Genomic DNA, 17,087 nt, shown 5'->3' on the forward strand with positions numbered 1-17,087 from the left:
ATTAAGTGTGAAGATAAAAATTTACATGTGATAAGGCACTTAATAAATTATGGCTCTTTAGTAACTTACTTCCACCTGAAATACTGCCTGAGCAGTGGGTAATCTTCCCTCCCTGGAGTAGCTTTGGATAGTTTTTCTTATTTAAAAGTAACACAGCCCTACCTAGGTAGTTCATTTAGTTAGAGCGTTGTCCCTATATGCCAAGGCTGCAGGTTTGATCCCTGGTCAGGACACATGCAAGAATCAACCAAGAATGCATATATGAGTGGAATAACAAATTGATTTTTCTCTCTCTCTCTCTCAAATTCAATAATAAAAAAAAATTTTTTTTCAAGAGGGGAGGAAAGGGTAAAAGAAATTAAAAAAAAAAACTAATATTATACATTCTCACTGAAGAAAAACTGCAAGGCAATGAAAGTACAAAGAAGTGAGGGAAAAAAGATCGCCTCAAATCCCACGATGGGCCCTGGCCAACTGGCTCATTTGGCTGGAGCATCGTTCTGAGCACCAAAAGGTTGTTGGTTCAATTCCAGGTCAGGGCACATGCCTAGGTTGAGAGTTCAATCCCTGGTTGTGGTGCATGCAGGAGGCAACCAATTGATGTGTCTCTCTCACACTGATGTCTGTCTGTCTCTCTCCCTCCCTCCCTTCTTCTCCCTTACAAAATAAAAAAAAAAATCCCAACATCCAATGGTATCCTCACTAAAACGCTGGCAAATTTCATTTCAGTCATTTTGCTATGTATGTTTTATGACCTATTTTTAGAATATTACAAAATATAAAAAGAGTAATGAAGGAAAATAAAAGTCATTAACTTTACCAACCAGAGCCAATCAGTTCTATCACTCTGGCATACGTCCTTCCAATGTTTAGGTCAGGGATCTTTAAAAACTGTAACTGATTGACTGTGGCCAGGCTGAATCCATTTTTTTTTCCCCAGTAAATGTGATATATTTCTGTAAAGCACATTTCTCTTCTAATAAAACATTACTTACTGTTTTTACCATCCTTAAGAGTCATGTTTCTGGCGTAAGAGATATTCAGCCTTCTTCCACTGCTGGATGCAAAAGGAGAATATTGATCTAGAAAAAAATTCAACAATAAATTTATGAACATCAAGCCTACTAAATTTATAACTTGCAAAAGGAAACAGAAAACACAGTTCTATACTGACAGCTCACATATGTTTTCTCTGCTCTTCTCATTGCTTTAAATTTAATTAGATATTTTGATTTACATCTCAGGGAATATCATATGTAAAATGTCAACCTCTCTTAAAGGATGAGAATCTTTGCAGCCTAAACTGTCACCCTCTGGTGGCAGAAGCTGCACAGTGGTCATCCCTTTTGATGGGCCAATGGCATTCCAGGTCACCCAAATCTCCACCACTTACTAGTTTTCTTTCACCTGGCCTCTGTGATTCTCCTCTGTTCTTGGTGCAGCCTGGAGGTGTTTGAGTGTACACCCTCTGTTGGACAATGTCCAGAAGCTACCACATAGCTAAATCGGAGCAATTTATTCTGAAGTTCATATCTGTGCGGGCTATAAATTTTTTAAAAAAGGTGAGAGTAAGAGGATACTCTAAAAATGCTACAGGCTTAGGATTACCATATGGGGCATATTTATTTGTTTGTTTGTTTTTAAAGATTTTATTTATTTTTAGTGAGTGGGGCACATTTAGATGCATTTCATTTAATGTAACAGGACAAAATGAGGCTAGAACACAAATCTCCAATGTAACTTTCTTGAATGAATCTACAAATTAATGATCCGAATAGTAGGATCTTTTAACGATATAATAATCCTAACAATAATGGTAAATGGATTTTTTTCCCCCCTATTTGCTCCAAAGGTCAGAGTTTGCTTAAGCAGATATTATGCAGCAAGTTTGGGAGAATTCAGATTTTGCTCAGTTTAGAGGGAAGCACTTTTGAAAGGAGAACTGACTGAAACTGTAATAAGCTAATGAATTTTCATCATGAATTTCCAGCTTCCAGAGCTGTCAGGATGCTGGGCAACACCTCAGTGGGGACGCTGAAGCAGGGACGCACCAGGTGGCAATCAGAGTGAATCTCTGTCACAGTCTTTCCCACACTCAGATTCTATGACACGATGAACTACCCAGGTCTCTAGTTGTAAGAAATGTGATCACAAAATGAAGAAAGAGAGGAGAGAATAACTCAACAATAAATCCTGGGGAACCTGAGGGAATCTGAGAGACTCCAGTGCCCTGCCTTCAGTCTCCAGGACCCAGGAAGTAGCTGCAGGTAGAGAGGCTACAACAGAGAAGGCCCCAAGGAGTGCTGAGTAAAAGAAGTTGGCAGACGTCAGTGTGGGCTGCGGCAAGAATAAGCGTTTGGTTGAAAAGAGATCCATCTCTATGTTGTTAGGCTATTAGTTAAGTTATAGTTAAAGGGTTTAAAAAGTGTTTATGGGGTGCATCCAGAATATGTGAAGAGCTCTATTTCATCCTAAAAGCACATTAGTAGAGGATGGTGTCAATCACTAAGAGAAGAAAAGGGAGGCAAGAGTGGCATAAAGAAAGTAAAGCATGTTCAATATTTATTCATAAAATCTCAACAAGCAGAGGAAACGGACACGCACTCCGTACCCTGTGACTGAATTTTGAAAACATCAGACATAGCTTTCTCCCTGAGGATGAGCCCCAGAGCTGCCTGGCATAAAAACTCTCTGGCTGCAGCCTTCCGACCCGGCAACAGTGCTGCACGGTGCTGAGGGATGAAATCAGTGTGCACGTTCCCAGCTGCAAACTCCGGGTGGCCAGACAGGCTGAGGAGGAAGTCAATGTTGGTGTGCAGTCCGACAATCTGGAAAGAGAATAAAGCCCACGCCCCCAGTGAATGGGAAACCAACATATTCAGGAAAACATTTGCATGGCTTCTGCTCCATTTGCTAAGTGTTATCTACTATGGACAACTCTCAGGAAAACAAAACAAACAAATTTTTTAAAAAACCCACTTCGCCATCACTATATATCTGGACTTAACACTTAAAACTACATTTTACTATGATAAAGAGGCCACAGGAAGTGGTTTAGTGTAGGTAGTGTGGAGAAGACATTTGATTGACTCAGATCAGGAAAGTGATAAATATTAAGAAACTGAAATGAGATTTAGACGCAAGACTTTGAAGACCTGGCACCCAGAACACTCCCTAAACAGAAGGCAGGATTACTACACTCGGGAGGGGACAGGATTAAATGACCTCAAAAGAGCTTCCTTTCAACACTAAAACCCAAATTTTACACACTGATAAAAAAATAAAAAAGATATAAAAATTAACCCAATAAATGAAATCAGGGGTAAAACCAGCTATCTGAGCCTCTCATTTATTCGTTCATTTGTTCGTTCATTCACTCATTTATTCAGTCATTCAGTCATTCCTTTGCCATGTACTGAGCACCTTTTAGATGCCAGGCTCTGATCGAGATTCTGGGGGACACAGTGAAGAACGACACACACAAAGTCCTTACCCTAATAGAGTTTACGTTCTAGGGGAAGAAAGAAACAATATCTATAAAAAAAATTCTAATACAATGTCAGGTGATATGAAGAAAAATAAGGCTGGCTAAGGGGACAGAGGACAGCAAAGGGTCCTATTTTAAATGGGGAAGCCTTAAAAGGACTCTGAGGAGGTGAGCAGTGGCTGAGGATGGCAGAAGGGAGTCCTATGATCACCTGGGGAAGAACATTCTGGAAGAGAAAACAGGAACACAGTGTTCCATGCTGTGTATCTAGGGAATGGTAAGGAGGCCAGTGTGGTCAGAGCCACAGAGATCAAAGGTTTGATCAAAATAAGGACATATAACAATTAGAATATCATGGGTTAGTAAGAAATCCTTCTATGAAGTTAAATCAGCTGGTATGGGTCTTGCTGCACCAAGAAAATTAACATGCTACAGAAAAGTACCAAACTATCAAACAAATAATACTGAATAAAATTATTTACCTTTGGAGAAAATAATACCAAGCTGCAGGCCACACTTGGGTAGCTGACCTTATTTACAGGATGAATAGGAATTTCATATCGGATTTCACTGAGCATAACACTGACACTAATAGGTTCAGTCCTGCAATCTTCCTTTTCTAGCTGAAATCAAGAAGTCCTCAAACCCATGGGAAATTCTCCCAAGTAACATTATTTTGTTAGTGACATATGTGTAGTCGGTGGAAATAAGTTGACAAGGACAAGGGCTGACCAATCATGACAGACATGCTTGGCGATAGAGACACAGAGAGCAGCAGGGTCACCAACGTGGCCCCAGGTCACTCACATGGTACTGACGAAGGCTGTACCTCAGTTTTGTCAAGGCTGCCTGGCGATCTGCAGCCCACACGACCAGCTTCGCAATCATGGGGTCATAATGCACTGACACTTCATCTCCTGAAATCGAAAAACCACAATTACCACTCAAAGTCAACACCAAAGGGATAAGGTATGACCAGCACGGCATTCAGCTAAGGCTTTATGTACATTTCACACTCAGTCCTCACAGACCACTGCATGACAGGTATTGTTACCACCACTGTATTCATGAGAAACTGAATACAAGGGGTTTAAAAACTTACCAAATGTCTAAGGAGGGCATGGCCATCCAAGAGCAGCAGCCCCAAAACAGTGATTCAGTGACACACAGACTAGTTTCCCATCCTATCTCCTTGGAAGTTAGTGCAAACCCCCTCTCTCATATCACAATCACTTCTGCCCTTAGCATCCCCTTCCCTCCACCCTGTTTCCTCATCAGATAAATAAGGATAATAATCCCTCTATCCTGTAGCTGTTGGGAGGATTGACAATAAAGTGCCCAGTGCCAAACCTGGCTGAGCTGATAAACAAATACCAACTATCATTACTATGATAATTACAGAACAAGAATCTGAATCACTAGTTAGAAAATAGTTCAAGGCAAAAGGATGTGGTATATTATAAAGATTACTATTCTAGAGTCTTATTGTGATTCTGGCAGGTCACTTGATCCCTCTGAAACCCAGGGTCTTCATATATAAAATCAAAGGGTTGGATTACACTCCCTTATCCATTCACTCACCCATCCACCCACCACTAACACATATTGAACACCTTCTAGGCTTAGGCTTGAGCAATGTGCTGCAAATATAACATGGACGATGGTCCCTCCCTTAAAAATCTTACAATCTGATGGAGAAACTCGACAAGGACTAATTACTGTAAGATAATATAATAAGGGCAATGTCTAAAGAATGCACAGGGGCTCAGGGAACACAGAAGAGGAGTGCTAGGAGAAGCTTCTTGGACTAGATTATCCTTCCCAGTGTCAAGATGTGAACCTGACCCGACCAGCATGGCTCAGTTGGTTGAGCATTGTCCCACAAAGCAAAAGGTTGCCGGTTCAATCTCCAGTTAGGGCACATGCCTGGGCTGTGTGCTGGTCCCCAGTACAAGAGGCAACTGATCTGTTTCTCTCCCTCTCTTTCTCCCATCCTTCCCCTCTCTAAAAATAAAACAAATAAAAATCTTTAAAGATGTGAACCTGGGGGGGGTGGGGGTCCTTCTCAGAATTAACATGTTATCCTCTAAGCACCGTCATTAAATTAACACTGAAAGCTCTGCTTGCCCCACAGAGTTTTTCTTTCTATTGCAAGGGCCCTCTTTTCTTTCCAAGATGTTCTGCTGTTGAGTTAAAAAATGTACTACTAGACCTTGTTGTGGTTTAGCCAAGAGCTATCAAAATGTTGCCAATTTATCAAGAAACTCTAATTCCTCATTTTGGCTTTCAAGACCCAATATGATTTGCTCTCAGCCTACGTATGGTCTCCAGCCACATCTCCAACGACTTAACACCCAAAAGCATTTTCCCAGCCACGTATTTTGTTACAGTTCTTCAAACATACCTTTAGTTGAGTTCTCCTCTCTGTGCTTTTATGTTGTTCAATCTGCCTACTCAAATCCACTCTAGACTTCTTCTTTAAAAAAGTGTCTAACATTATTTCTTAGTCCTGAGAATTGCTGTAACTGCTCTACAACTCAAGTCAAGGGGGCAACAGACAGTGGTGGCTCAGAGCACGGACTCTGGAGCCAGACCGCCTGGATCTGAATCATGGCGATCTTGGGCAAGTCACTTACCTTTTCTGGGTCCTGGTTTCCTCATCTAGAAAATGAGGGTAATAATGATGCCTACTCATAGGGTAGTTCTCCTGGTTAAAGGAGCCTATGTAGAAAAATCACCTAGAACAGCACCTGTACATAAGTGCTACATAATTGTTAGTTATGACCGTTATTATTAATCACAGGCAGAATTGTGATAGCTCTTACACTGTTATTTTTTTACTTTTGAATTTCTTTTATTATTGTTTAGCTTGCACTGTTTGTATATTAATTCTCCAGATTGACTTGAAGGCAGAGTACCTGAAGGACAGTGAATATCAGTCCCCTTAAACCATTTTTGGAACCACTGGGCAAAGTAAAAATATAAAACAATACACACAACATATCTGTTGCTTAGGTTTGACTGAGTACTGCTGCATTTAGAAAGATAGCTTATTAATTAAAATTGCTAGTGATTCTTTAAAAATAATTATTTCAGAAGGAAAAATAAAGATTACTGAGAAATGAATTAAATCCTTTATTTTAAAAAATACTAGACACTTCCACAAGACACAGGGAAAAGACCCTGTCCGAAAATAATAATGCACTAAAAATTCAAGAAGACTCTTTGTTTTATTGCCGTTTACCTTGCCGGACACCAGTTTCAATCCTGGTGGAAAGATCTGCTGGGGGTGTGGAGAGATGCACCAGCGGCCCAGCCCCAGGCATGAAGTCACTGTGAGGGTCCTCTGCATATATTCTTGCCTCAAACGCATGGCCTTGCAGAGTTATTTCTTCCTGGCTTAAAGGAATCTTCTCTCCGGCTGCAACCTGGTAATAGAAGAGTAGGCACTTCTTATAAAAATCCACCTTAAAGCAGCTACGAGACTAGCACATTGGTGGTCTTGCCTTTTGTATGTAAAATGCACATTTGGACTTTACAATGAAGCCAAATAAAAATTATCATTTTATTCACCCCCTTGAGTATTGAGCAAAAGCAAGAAGAGATTTAAAAACAGCAGCTTGAAAATGAAGTATGAATTATAATGGGGTTCCAGCAAACTGCTGACTAAATTATATATATAAAAATCAGTGTTTTTAAAAATATAATTGAAACTAAGATTTCTTTCTGGCACCGTAGTCTCAGTTCTCATCTAAACCATTAGCACTCAGTTACAAATCAATTTTTTTTAAAATAATAAATTATTAGTTGGTGTTCAAGACTATATTCAGAGCTATGGGTAAGGTGTAATATATTTGTAATTTTAATCAGCGAGTGAGTTGTAAAGCAAAACAGAAAGGGGAACATAATGGTTTTCCACTTTTATTATGTTCATATATATATTGCATTGCATCAGATTACACATGGATGATCACTACTTTTTATCACTGCTGTAATTAAGACTATTTTAGCCATTATGTAAATACAACAAACCTCTCTCTAACTAGTATAATTTGAAAAAGGCTACTGGAGGACTTGCTGTCACACTTTACCCTTAAGTTTTCCTCCAATATGAGAAAATGACAACTTGAGAAAACAAAAGATACAGGGAAAAACACTCTATGTAACCTAGCATCACACTGAACTAAACAGGTAAATGTAAAACAGAAGCAAAGGTTTCATTGCTTTAAATATACAAATAAGAAAAATCAGGAGCCACAGCAGTAGGGAATAAAAGGAAAATGGACTGGACTGAATTACTTTAAGGCATGTGGTTTCAAACCATAGACTCTGCAGTCATATTCCTTAGGAACATTTTATCCTCCATGTTTTCAAGAGTCGGGACTCTCTTGGGTTACTGCCTCAGAATAAAAAAACTTCCTTTTCCTTGAATTCTAGAAACATAAGCACTCTTTCCAAAAGTCTCTAAATCCACTCCAGTTTTTCTGACACCCACTAACAGTAGCCTGATGTGCCTGGTTTTCATTAGCTCCCAAGGCTCTAGAGACCCAGAAGTATCTTTTGGCTCAATTAAAACCACTGATCGTCCCCAAGGAAATAGCAAAAAGAACATCATATTATTGTCCACAGAAGTTCTGAATAGACAAAATTATCAAAATAATCAAGATTTCAGCATCACAACACGAAATAAACAATTTAGATTCAGGATATATAAAGAACCAAGAATCCCACAGAGATTAAGACTATTCGCCCTGACCACTGTGGCTCAGTTGGCTGGGTGTCGTACCACAAAGCGAAAGGTGACTGGTTTGGTTTCTGGTCAGGGCACGTGTCTGGGTTGAGAGTGTGGTTCCCGGCTGGGGCATGTACAAGAGGCAACTGATTGATGTTTTTCTCTAACATTAATATTTCTCTCCCTCTATTTCTCCCACTCTTTAAATTAAATAAGTAAAATATTTTTAAAAAAGATTATTCATATGACATAACATTTTTTTTATATTTAAAAAACAAAGGCTGAGATGCAATCTATTGTTTCCAATAAAGGGAAAACACACTAAGCTATTATTAATAATATTTGAAATAATATGCTTTGTGGAACCCTGGTTTCGGTCAGTGCTTCTCACAGTGCCTGTGACCAAGGAACAGTTGTGGACTTAAACTTTGTAAAACCAGCATATGTGTCATAGCAATGCTGAAATTGCTTTAGAAAGTTCTAAACATGTACTGTCAATGCCCATACTTATATTACCAGGGCCAGCAGCAGTTTGTAAGCGAGCAGTTGCACGCGGGCCACTCTGCTGGTCCAGATCATTCCCTTGGCTCTTCCTTCCCAACTCTGTCTTAGCTCATTTCATCTTGGCTGTCACCTGCCCTCCTCTATAATCCAATGACAGCCTGACTCAGAGAGATGTGGCCTCAGTATAGCACAAGGCTTTGGTGTTGATACTATGTGGTCACAAGCCATCCTCAGTGGCAGGACCTCACCTGCCAGTTGCCCTCTGTCTAAGGGGAAATAATGGTAATTAATAGATTAGGAATCTGTGTCCATAAAGTGACAATAATGTCATAGGATCGAATGTAGTGTCACTTTTATTGAACCTCCCATTTTCCTGTTCTTATCACAAGAATTGAACCCTTATCCAAAAGGACACCATTTTTTAGGAGGCTAGAAGGTAACGTAGTCTCAAGATTGACATTTATTTAATGGAAAAAATATTCCCACCTTAAGCTGCCACTCCACCAAGTCAGTTCCTGTGATCATCTCAGTAACAGGATGTTCCACTTGCAGTCTTGTATTCATCTCCATGAAGTAGAAATTGTGCTGTGAGTCCATAATAAACTCCACAGTTCCTAAACAATAAATATAATGGTTATATTTCGAAAGTATAAAGTTAGTAGCAAATTAAAATCTTCCATGATGTATCACAGTTTTACCACTACCTTTTCATTCAATGGCACTTTGTATTTGATGAAGAAAACATCTCACATGTAGCAGCAAATGATTTTCAGTCAAAAATAAGGAGCCACATGAAGTTTCACAACAGAAAAATATATTTGGAGTTTTGAGCAAATATGGCAAGCTCAAGATAGGAACCAGTCTCAGCTGTCACAGCAGTGAGGACATGGCTGACCAGGTGTTACTGCTTCAGTGCACCTAGATCCCTGGGAACCACACCTGTGACATCCTATCTCACTCTAACACCATGGAGAAAAGTAAAATCTTTCCTTCCCTGGTATGGGCTCTTGGAAATTTCCTTTAGAAGTCCTTTTGCTGGTGACCTACTGAAAGACTGCTTAGCAACTACACCTTATGTGAATAATATATTATCTATTGGCATTTTATTAAGCACTACAAAACTTCCCCTAGATTTATTAAGTTATAAAAATGTGTCCATTTTAAGATAAGTACATGGAGTTTTGCAACTGAATGCCATCATGTGACCCCTACCACAAGGAAAATGCAGAACATTTCCATCATCCAAAGTTCCCTTGTTCCCCTGCGCAGTAAGTCCCTTCCCTTGGCCCCAGGCCCCAGGCAATTCTTAGTCTGCTTTCTGTCAGTATAGTTTTTTTTTTTCCCTCTATAATGTCATATAAATAAAATAATGTATAACACAGTATTTTGTGTTTGTTTGAGTTTTTCATTTGGTCTAAAGTCAGTTCCATATACAGCTGACCCTTGAACAACACTGGTTTGAACTGCGCGGGCCCACTTATATAAGGGTTGTTTTCAATAAATATATTGGAAAAAATTTTGGAGACTTGCAATAATTTTTTAAAAAACTTGTTGGTGAAAGGCATAGCCTAGAAATATAAAAAAAATTTTTTTCAGAAAAAGGTATGTCATGAGTGCATAAAATATATATAGATACTAGTCTATTTTATCATTTACCATAAAATATACACAATCTATTATAAAAAATAAAATTTATCAAACTTACACACACTTATAGACCATACATGACATCATTAGCAGTCAAGAGAAATGTGAAAAAATGTAAAGATTCAGTATTAACTCATAACGGCATAAAAGTAATTTAGTACACACTGTGCTACTGTAATAATTTCATAGTCACCATCTGCTGCTATTGCAATGAGCTCAGGTGTTCGCGTACCCATTTAAAACACCAAGTGAGGCTAATCATCTCCCATGAGCAAGCTGTCTCCAGTAAACTGTATATATCGCTGTATAAAGTGACCTCTCACAGTTCTTGCATATTTTTCATGATGTATAGTGCAATACCATAAACCCTGAGTAACCCCATGGGACCCGTACAAAGTGCCACTAGTGATGCTGGAAGTCCTCCCAAGAAGCAGAGAAAAGTCATGATTATTATGAGAAAAAGTAGAATTGCTTGATATGTTCTGTAGAGTAAGGTCTAAAGCTGTGGTTGTCCACAATTTCAAGATACAGTAAATGGCCCTGACCAGTGTGGCTCAGTTGACTGGGTGTCATCCCGCAAAGCGGAAGGTCGCGGGTTTGATTCCTGGCCAGGGCACTTGCCTGGGTTGCAGGCCAGGTCCCCGGTTGAGGTGTGTGCAAGAGGCAATCAATCAATGTTTCTCTCACACATCAATGTTTCTCTCTCTGTCCTTCTCCCTACGTTCCCCTCTCTCTAAAAAAAATAAAAATAAAAATATATTTAAAAAGATACAGTAAGTGAATCCAGTCCTGGCTGGATAGCTCAGTTGGTTAGAGCATCATCCAGATACACCAAGATTGTGGGTTCGATTTCCAGTCAGGGCACATACAAGAAGCAACCAGTGAATGCATAAATAAGAGGAACAAGAAAAATTGTTGTTTCTCTCTCTCCCTCTCTAAAATCAATAAATAAGAAAATTTTTTTTAAAGATATATGAATCTAGTAAGGATAATTGTAAAATAAGAAAATTTGTGACGCCATCACTGTAACCGTGCCAGCCAGAAATTTTGCAGAACACCTTTTTATCTCATACTGAAAATGTAGCACTTGTGGGTATAGCATTGCTGTAAGAAAGGCATACCTAGGGACTCTAATAAGATTGAGAAAAAGAGAAGTCATTATATGACAACTTAAAAGCAAAAAGAGAGTGAAGGCTCTAAAGCTGGAGAATTCAGTGCCAGCAAAGGATGGTTTGATAATTTTAGGAAGAGGTTTGGCTTAAAAATTGTCAGGATAACAGAAGTGGCTTCTGCTGAACAAGATGCAGCAGACAAGTTCCCAGATGCCATTAAAAACTCACTGAGGATACTCTGGCTGGTATGGCTCAGAAGACTGAGCGCTGGCCTGCGAACCAAAAGGTTGCCGGTTTGATTCCCAGTCAGGGCATATGCCTGGGTTGCAGGCTAGGTCTCTAGTTGGGGGTGTGTGAGAGGCAACCAATCGATGTATCTCTTGTACATCAATGTTTCTCTCCCTCTCGTTCTCCCTCCTTTTCCCTCTCTCTAAAAATAAATAAATATCTTTAAAAAAGAAAAGAAAAAGAAACTCACTGAGGAGAAAGGATATCTGCCTGCACAGGTTTTTAATGTAGATGAAAGTGCCCTATTCTGGGGGGAGGCGGGGGCAGGGGGAGACATCAAGGACATTTACTAGTAAGGAAGAGAAGCAAGCACCAGGATTTAAGGCAGGAAGGGATAGGTTAACTTTACTCTTTTGTGCAAATGCAATCTAAATTATGACTAACTGACATGACCTATAAAGCTGCTAACCCTCAGCCTTGGAAGAAATCCATAAATACTAGCTGCCCATCTTTTGGTATAAAAGGCCTGGCCAACAAGAACTCCTTTTCTGGATTGATTCCACTGATACTCTGTCCCTGAAGTCAGGAGGTACCTTGTAAGTAAGGGACTGCCTTTTAAAGTTCTTTTGATATTGGACAATAACCCTGGACACCCAGAACCCCATGAGTTAACACTAAAGGCATCCAAGTGGTCTACTTTCCCCCAAACACAATGTCTCTCATTCAGCCTCTAGATCAGGGGGTCGTAAGGACCTTTAAGACTCATTATGCACACAGCACTATGGAAAGGATTGTCAGTGCTATGGAAGAGAACCCTGACAAAGAGAATATCATGAAAATCTAGAAGGATTACACTATTGAAGGGGCCACTGATGTTACAGAAAAAGCCATGAGACCATCAAGCCTGAAAAATAAGTTCCTGCTGGAGAAAACTGTCCAGATGTTGTGCATGACAGGATTTACAACAGAGCAAATCGAGGTAATGATGATATTGTGGAGATGGAAAAAAAATGTGGGGGATAAAGGGTTCCAAGATATGGCTCTTGTGGAAATTCAAGAGCTAACAGACACCACACCAGAGGAATTAACAGATGATGACTTGATGGAGATGAACCAGTGCCAGGCAATGAGGAAGATGTAGAAGCAGATCCAGGAAACAAACTGATGTTAGACAATATGGCAGATGTGCTCTGATTATTCAAGACTGCTTTTGACTTTTTTTACAACATGAATCCTTCTATGATACAGGTACTGAAACTAAAGTGAATGGTGAAGAAGGATTAGCACCGTATAGAAACATTTTTAGAGAAATGAAGAAAAAAAAAACCAGGCAGAAATGATGATGTATTTCCATAAAGTTAGGGTGAGTGTGCCTGCTTCTCCTGCCTCCCCTTCCACTTCCTGTATCTCTTCCATTCTTTAGACAGCAAGACCAACTCTTCCTCTTCCTCCTCAGCCTATTTAATGCGAAGATGGCAAGGATGAAGACCTTTATGATGATCCACTTCGACTTCATGAATAGTAAATAATCATGCTGTCTAGTTAAACTTATCTGTGTGTATGCCTTCCTTTGAAAATCTAGTAAGTGTACAGCAGAAACTGACATTTTTGTCATCATCATCATCGCCTAAGTATTCAACATGTAGAACATCATGTGGGAGACTTGTATTGAAGTGGATAGCCTATACTTACATAGGCATAGATGAGTGATATTTAACATAATTTATAACTTTGCTTTAAAAAAATTATATACTGTATAGTAAGCCTCTCTTTCTTAACTGGAAAAACTGTGTATCAGCCTATTATCACAGGTAAATGGTTTTTAAAAAATGTAACACTGTTTCTAATACTGTATTATAAATATGTCTACAATATTTATGCCATAAAAATGTTAAGATCTATTATAGGCTAGGATACTGTGAAGCAATAATACCAATAAAATGAGGTTACATAAAGCAATCATATTGCTTTGTTATCAATGAAATTATTATTATACCTATAAATAAATATGAATCTTTTTCAAATTATATTTTTGATGTCTAGTATTAGTAATATATATAACATCTACAGTGTTTTGTATTGGATAAGACACTATTGATATAGGCAGTGACAGATGATTCATCTTGTAAACAGTTGATGTAAACTTACAGTATTGATAAATACAGTCCAATACTGTGTAAATGTATTTTCTCTTCCTTATGATTTACTTAGTAACATTTTCTTTACTGTAGCTTACTTTATTGGAAAAATACAATATATGATACATTTAACATACAAAATATGTGGTAATAGACTTTTATGTTATCAGTAAGGCTTCCAGTCAACAGTAGGTTATTTGTAGTTAAGTTTTAGGGGAGTCAAAATTTGCACATGGATTTTTGACTGCATGTGGGGTCAGTGCCCCTAATCCCCACATTGTTCAAGGGTCAACGGTAATTTAAAACTGTTTTTCAAACTGTGGGTAACACTTCATTAGTGGATTGTCAAAATTAAGTGAAGGTTTCCAAGTGTCCGGTCCAACACATAAGGAACTTAGAAGTCACCATTCCATCCTGACAACAAAGAAAAAGCTGAACAAACTAAAGAATCAACAACTCTCCTTAGAGCCATCAGAGACATGAGGTCACAGGGCAAACAAAGGCCCCCAAAATGGGAGAGACAGACATGCAAATACAGAGATTCACAACTTACCAGAGCAGAAACCTACAAGCAAAAAACCTCCGCAGAAACAAGTACCAGATAGGAAAACCTGGGTAATTGATGAATTGCTGGAGGCTTGGTATGGACAGGTCTGAGACTTAAAAATTCCAGGGGAATCTAGTTGTACAAGGATCCCACACTTTGTGATTTTTATATTCAGGAGCTCTACCAGGTCCTCATGGTAAATATTCAAGAAAAATCCCCTTGAGTCGCCAGAAATGGAAGGGAAAAAAAAAGTCTTTGAAGTATGCCAGTATTCTGTTCTTCTTAGTAAGATCTGCCTTTAAGAAAAACTGTTTTACCAGAACCTAAACCTTTGGGGTTTTATCAGAGCCTAGTTAGTATAACTAGGGGAAGGCAAATATACAACTCCAGTCCCTTCCAGACATCTCATCCTACCTAAATGAATAAATAAAAAACAAAAACAAACCAAAACAAATGAGAAGCACTGAGACAGTTCATGGTTTAGGCTCAAAGTCACGGAACACTTGGACCTAATCATAGGACTACAGAACCTTTCCCTCCCCCATACCTTATGACTATATTACTAGAGGTCTGTTTACCATAGTTCCTTTTATCTGCTACACATGCTGGCTATCAACAAAAAAATTACCAGGCATACGAATAGGCAAAAAATACAATTTGAAGAGACTAAACAAACATCAAAACCAGACGCAGATATGGCAGAAATGTTGGAATTATCAGACCAGGATAATTCTGTACCCTGTGAAATTATCCTTCAAAAGTGAAAAAGAAATAAAGACTGTCTCAGATCAACAAAAATTGAGAAAATTGATTGGCCTTGCAATAATGATAAAAAAAAAAGTTCAGAGAGAAGCTAAATGATATAGAGTAAAAACATAACAATATAGAGTCAATATTCCAAGAAGATACAGCAATCCTTAATGTGTATGCATCAACAACAGCGTGTCAAAATACATGAAGTAAAAACTGAGAACTATAAAGAGAAGGAGATGAAACCACTAATACAACTAGAGACTTTAACAGCCCTCTATCAGAAATGGACAAATACATCAGGCAGAAAATTAGTAAGGACACAGTTGAACTCAATAGCACCATCGATAAACTGGATCTAACTGACATCTATAGACTACTTCATCCAACAACAGCATGTTACATATTCTCTAGTTTACACAAGACAGACCACATTCAGAGCCAAAAAAAAAAAAAAAAAACCTTTACAAATTTAAAAGACTATCATACAATGTCTGTTCTTAGACCACAATTAAACTAAATATTAATAAACTAAACTAAAAATCATTAACAGAAAGACAGCTGAAAAAGAAATCCCCAAATATTTGTAGATGAAACAACACAATATTTAACACATGGGTCAAAGAACTTACAAGAGATATTAAGTGAAAATGGAATTACAACTTACCAAAACTTTGGGGATGCACCAAAAACAGTGTTTAGAGGGAAATTTATAGCATTGAATCCACGTATTTGAGAGAAAAAAAACCTATCAATAATCTAAGCTTTCATTTTAGGAAAGTAGAAAAAAATAGAGCAAATTAATTCCACAGTAAGCAGAAGAAAAGAAAATATAAAAATTAGAGTAGGAATCCATGAAATTAAAAACAGGAAACAGAGAAAAATAAACAAAACTAGAAGTTGGTTCTTTGAAAAAAAATCAATAAAATAGATAAGCTTCCAGCCAGGCTATCTAAGAAAAACAAAGAGAAGAGAAAAGCAACAAAACCAAAAGTTAGTTCTTTGAAAAAAATCAATAAAATTGATAAGACTCTAGCCAGGCTATCTAAGAAAAACAAAGAGAAAACAAAAATTACTAATATCAGAAATGAAAGTAGGGACAATCACTATATATTCCCATGTACATTAAAGGGATAATAAAGGAATATTGTATACAACTCTGTATCTACAATTTGATAACCTAGATGAAAAGGACTAATTCCTTGAAAGACGCAATGTGTCGAAACTCATACAAGAAGAAACAGACAATACTATATCATTAAAGAAGTTGAAGCAATCATTAATAACCTTCCAAAACAGAAAGTAGCAGTCTCAGATGGATTCACTAGTGAATTCTACCAAACATTTAAGGAAAAAATTTTATCAATTCTCTAACCAGACAAAGACATTATAAGAAAAGAAATCTACAACCAGTATCTCTTATGAACAAGGATGTAAAAACTCTCAACAAAATATTGGCAAATCATATCCAAAATATATAAAAAGGATTATATAGCACAACCAAGTAGGATTTATCCCAGGTATCCAAGGCTGGTTCAACATCTGAAAATCAATTAACATCACATCACATCAACAGGCTAAAGAATCACATGATCATATCAACAAACACAGAAAGAGCATTTGATAAAACCCAATATCCAAATATAATAAAAACTCACAAGCAGAAGAGAGGAGAATTTCCTCAATAAAGAAGGTTTACAAAAAAACTTTCACCTTAGGATGTACATCATACTTAATGATGAGAAAACTAGAAGCTTTCCTATTAAGATCAGAAAAAAGGAAGGCAAGGATGTCTATTCTTACCACCCTTTTCAATAGGGCATGGGAAATCATAGCTAATGCAATAAGCCAAGAATAGGAAACGTAAAAGGTATACAGATTGGGAAAGAAGAAATAAAACTGTCTTTGTTGACAGACAACTCAGTCACCTATGTAGAAAATC

At 38.0% G+C, this 17,087-nt stretch overlaps 1 protein-coding gene across 1 annotated transcript in view; it reads right to left on the reverse strand.

Moving 5' to 3' along the window:
- The window catches only part of MCCC1 (methylcrotonyl-CoA carboxylase subunit 1), a 52,064-nt gene that overhangs the window by 11,980 nt on the left and 22,997 nt on the right, over positions 1-17,087 (reverse strand). Inside the window, exons 10-14 of the mRNA XM_090274431.1 lie at positions 9,210-9,337; positions 6,732-6,915; positions 4,295-4,404; positions 2,612-2,828; positions 996-1,082 (exon numbers count right to left, since the gene is read on the reverse strand). Of these exons, the coding sequence (XP_090130557.1) occupies positions 996-1,082; positions 2,612-2,828; positions 4,295-4,404; positions 6,732-6,915; positions 9,210-9,337 (726 nt within the window). The remainder of the gene's footprint in view (positions 1-995; positions 1,083-2,611; positions 2,829-4,294; positions 4,405-6,731; positions 6,916-9,209; positions 9,338-17,087) is intronic.

The sequence above is a fragment of the Furipterus horrens genome, unplaced genomic scaffold (genome assembly GCF_987537825.1).
Source record: "Furipterus horrens unplaced genomic scaffold, mFurHor1.1.pri manual_scaffold_1, whole genome shotgun sequence".
Lineage (NCBI taxonomy): Eukaryota > Metazoa > Chordata > Mammalia > Chiroptera > Furipteridae > Furipterus > Furipterus horrens.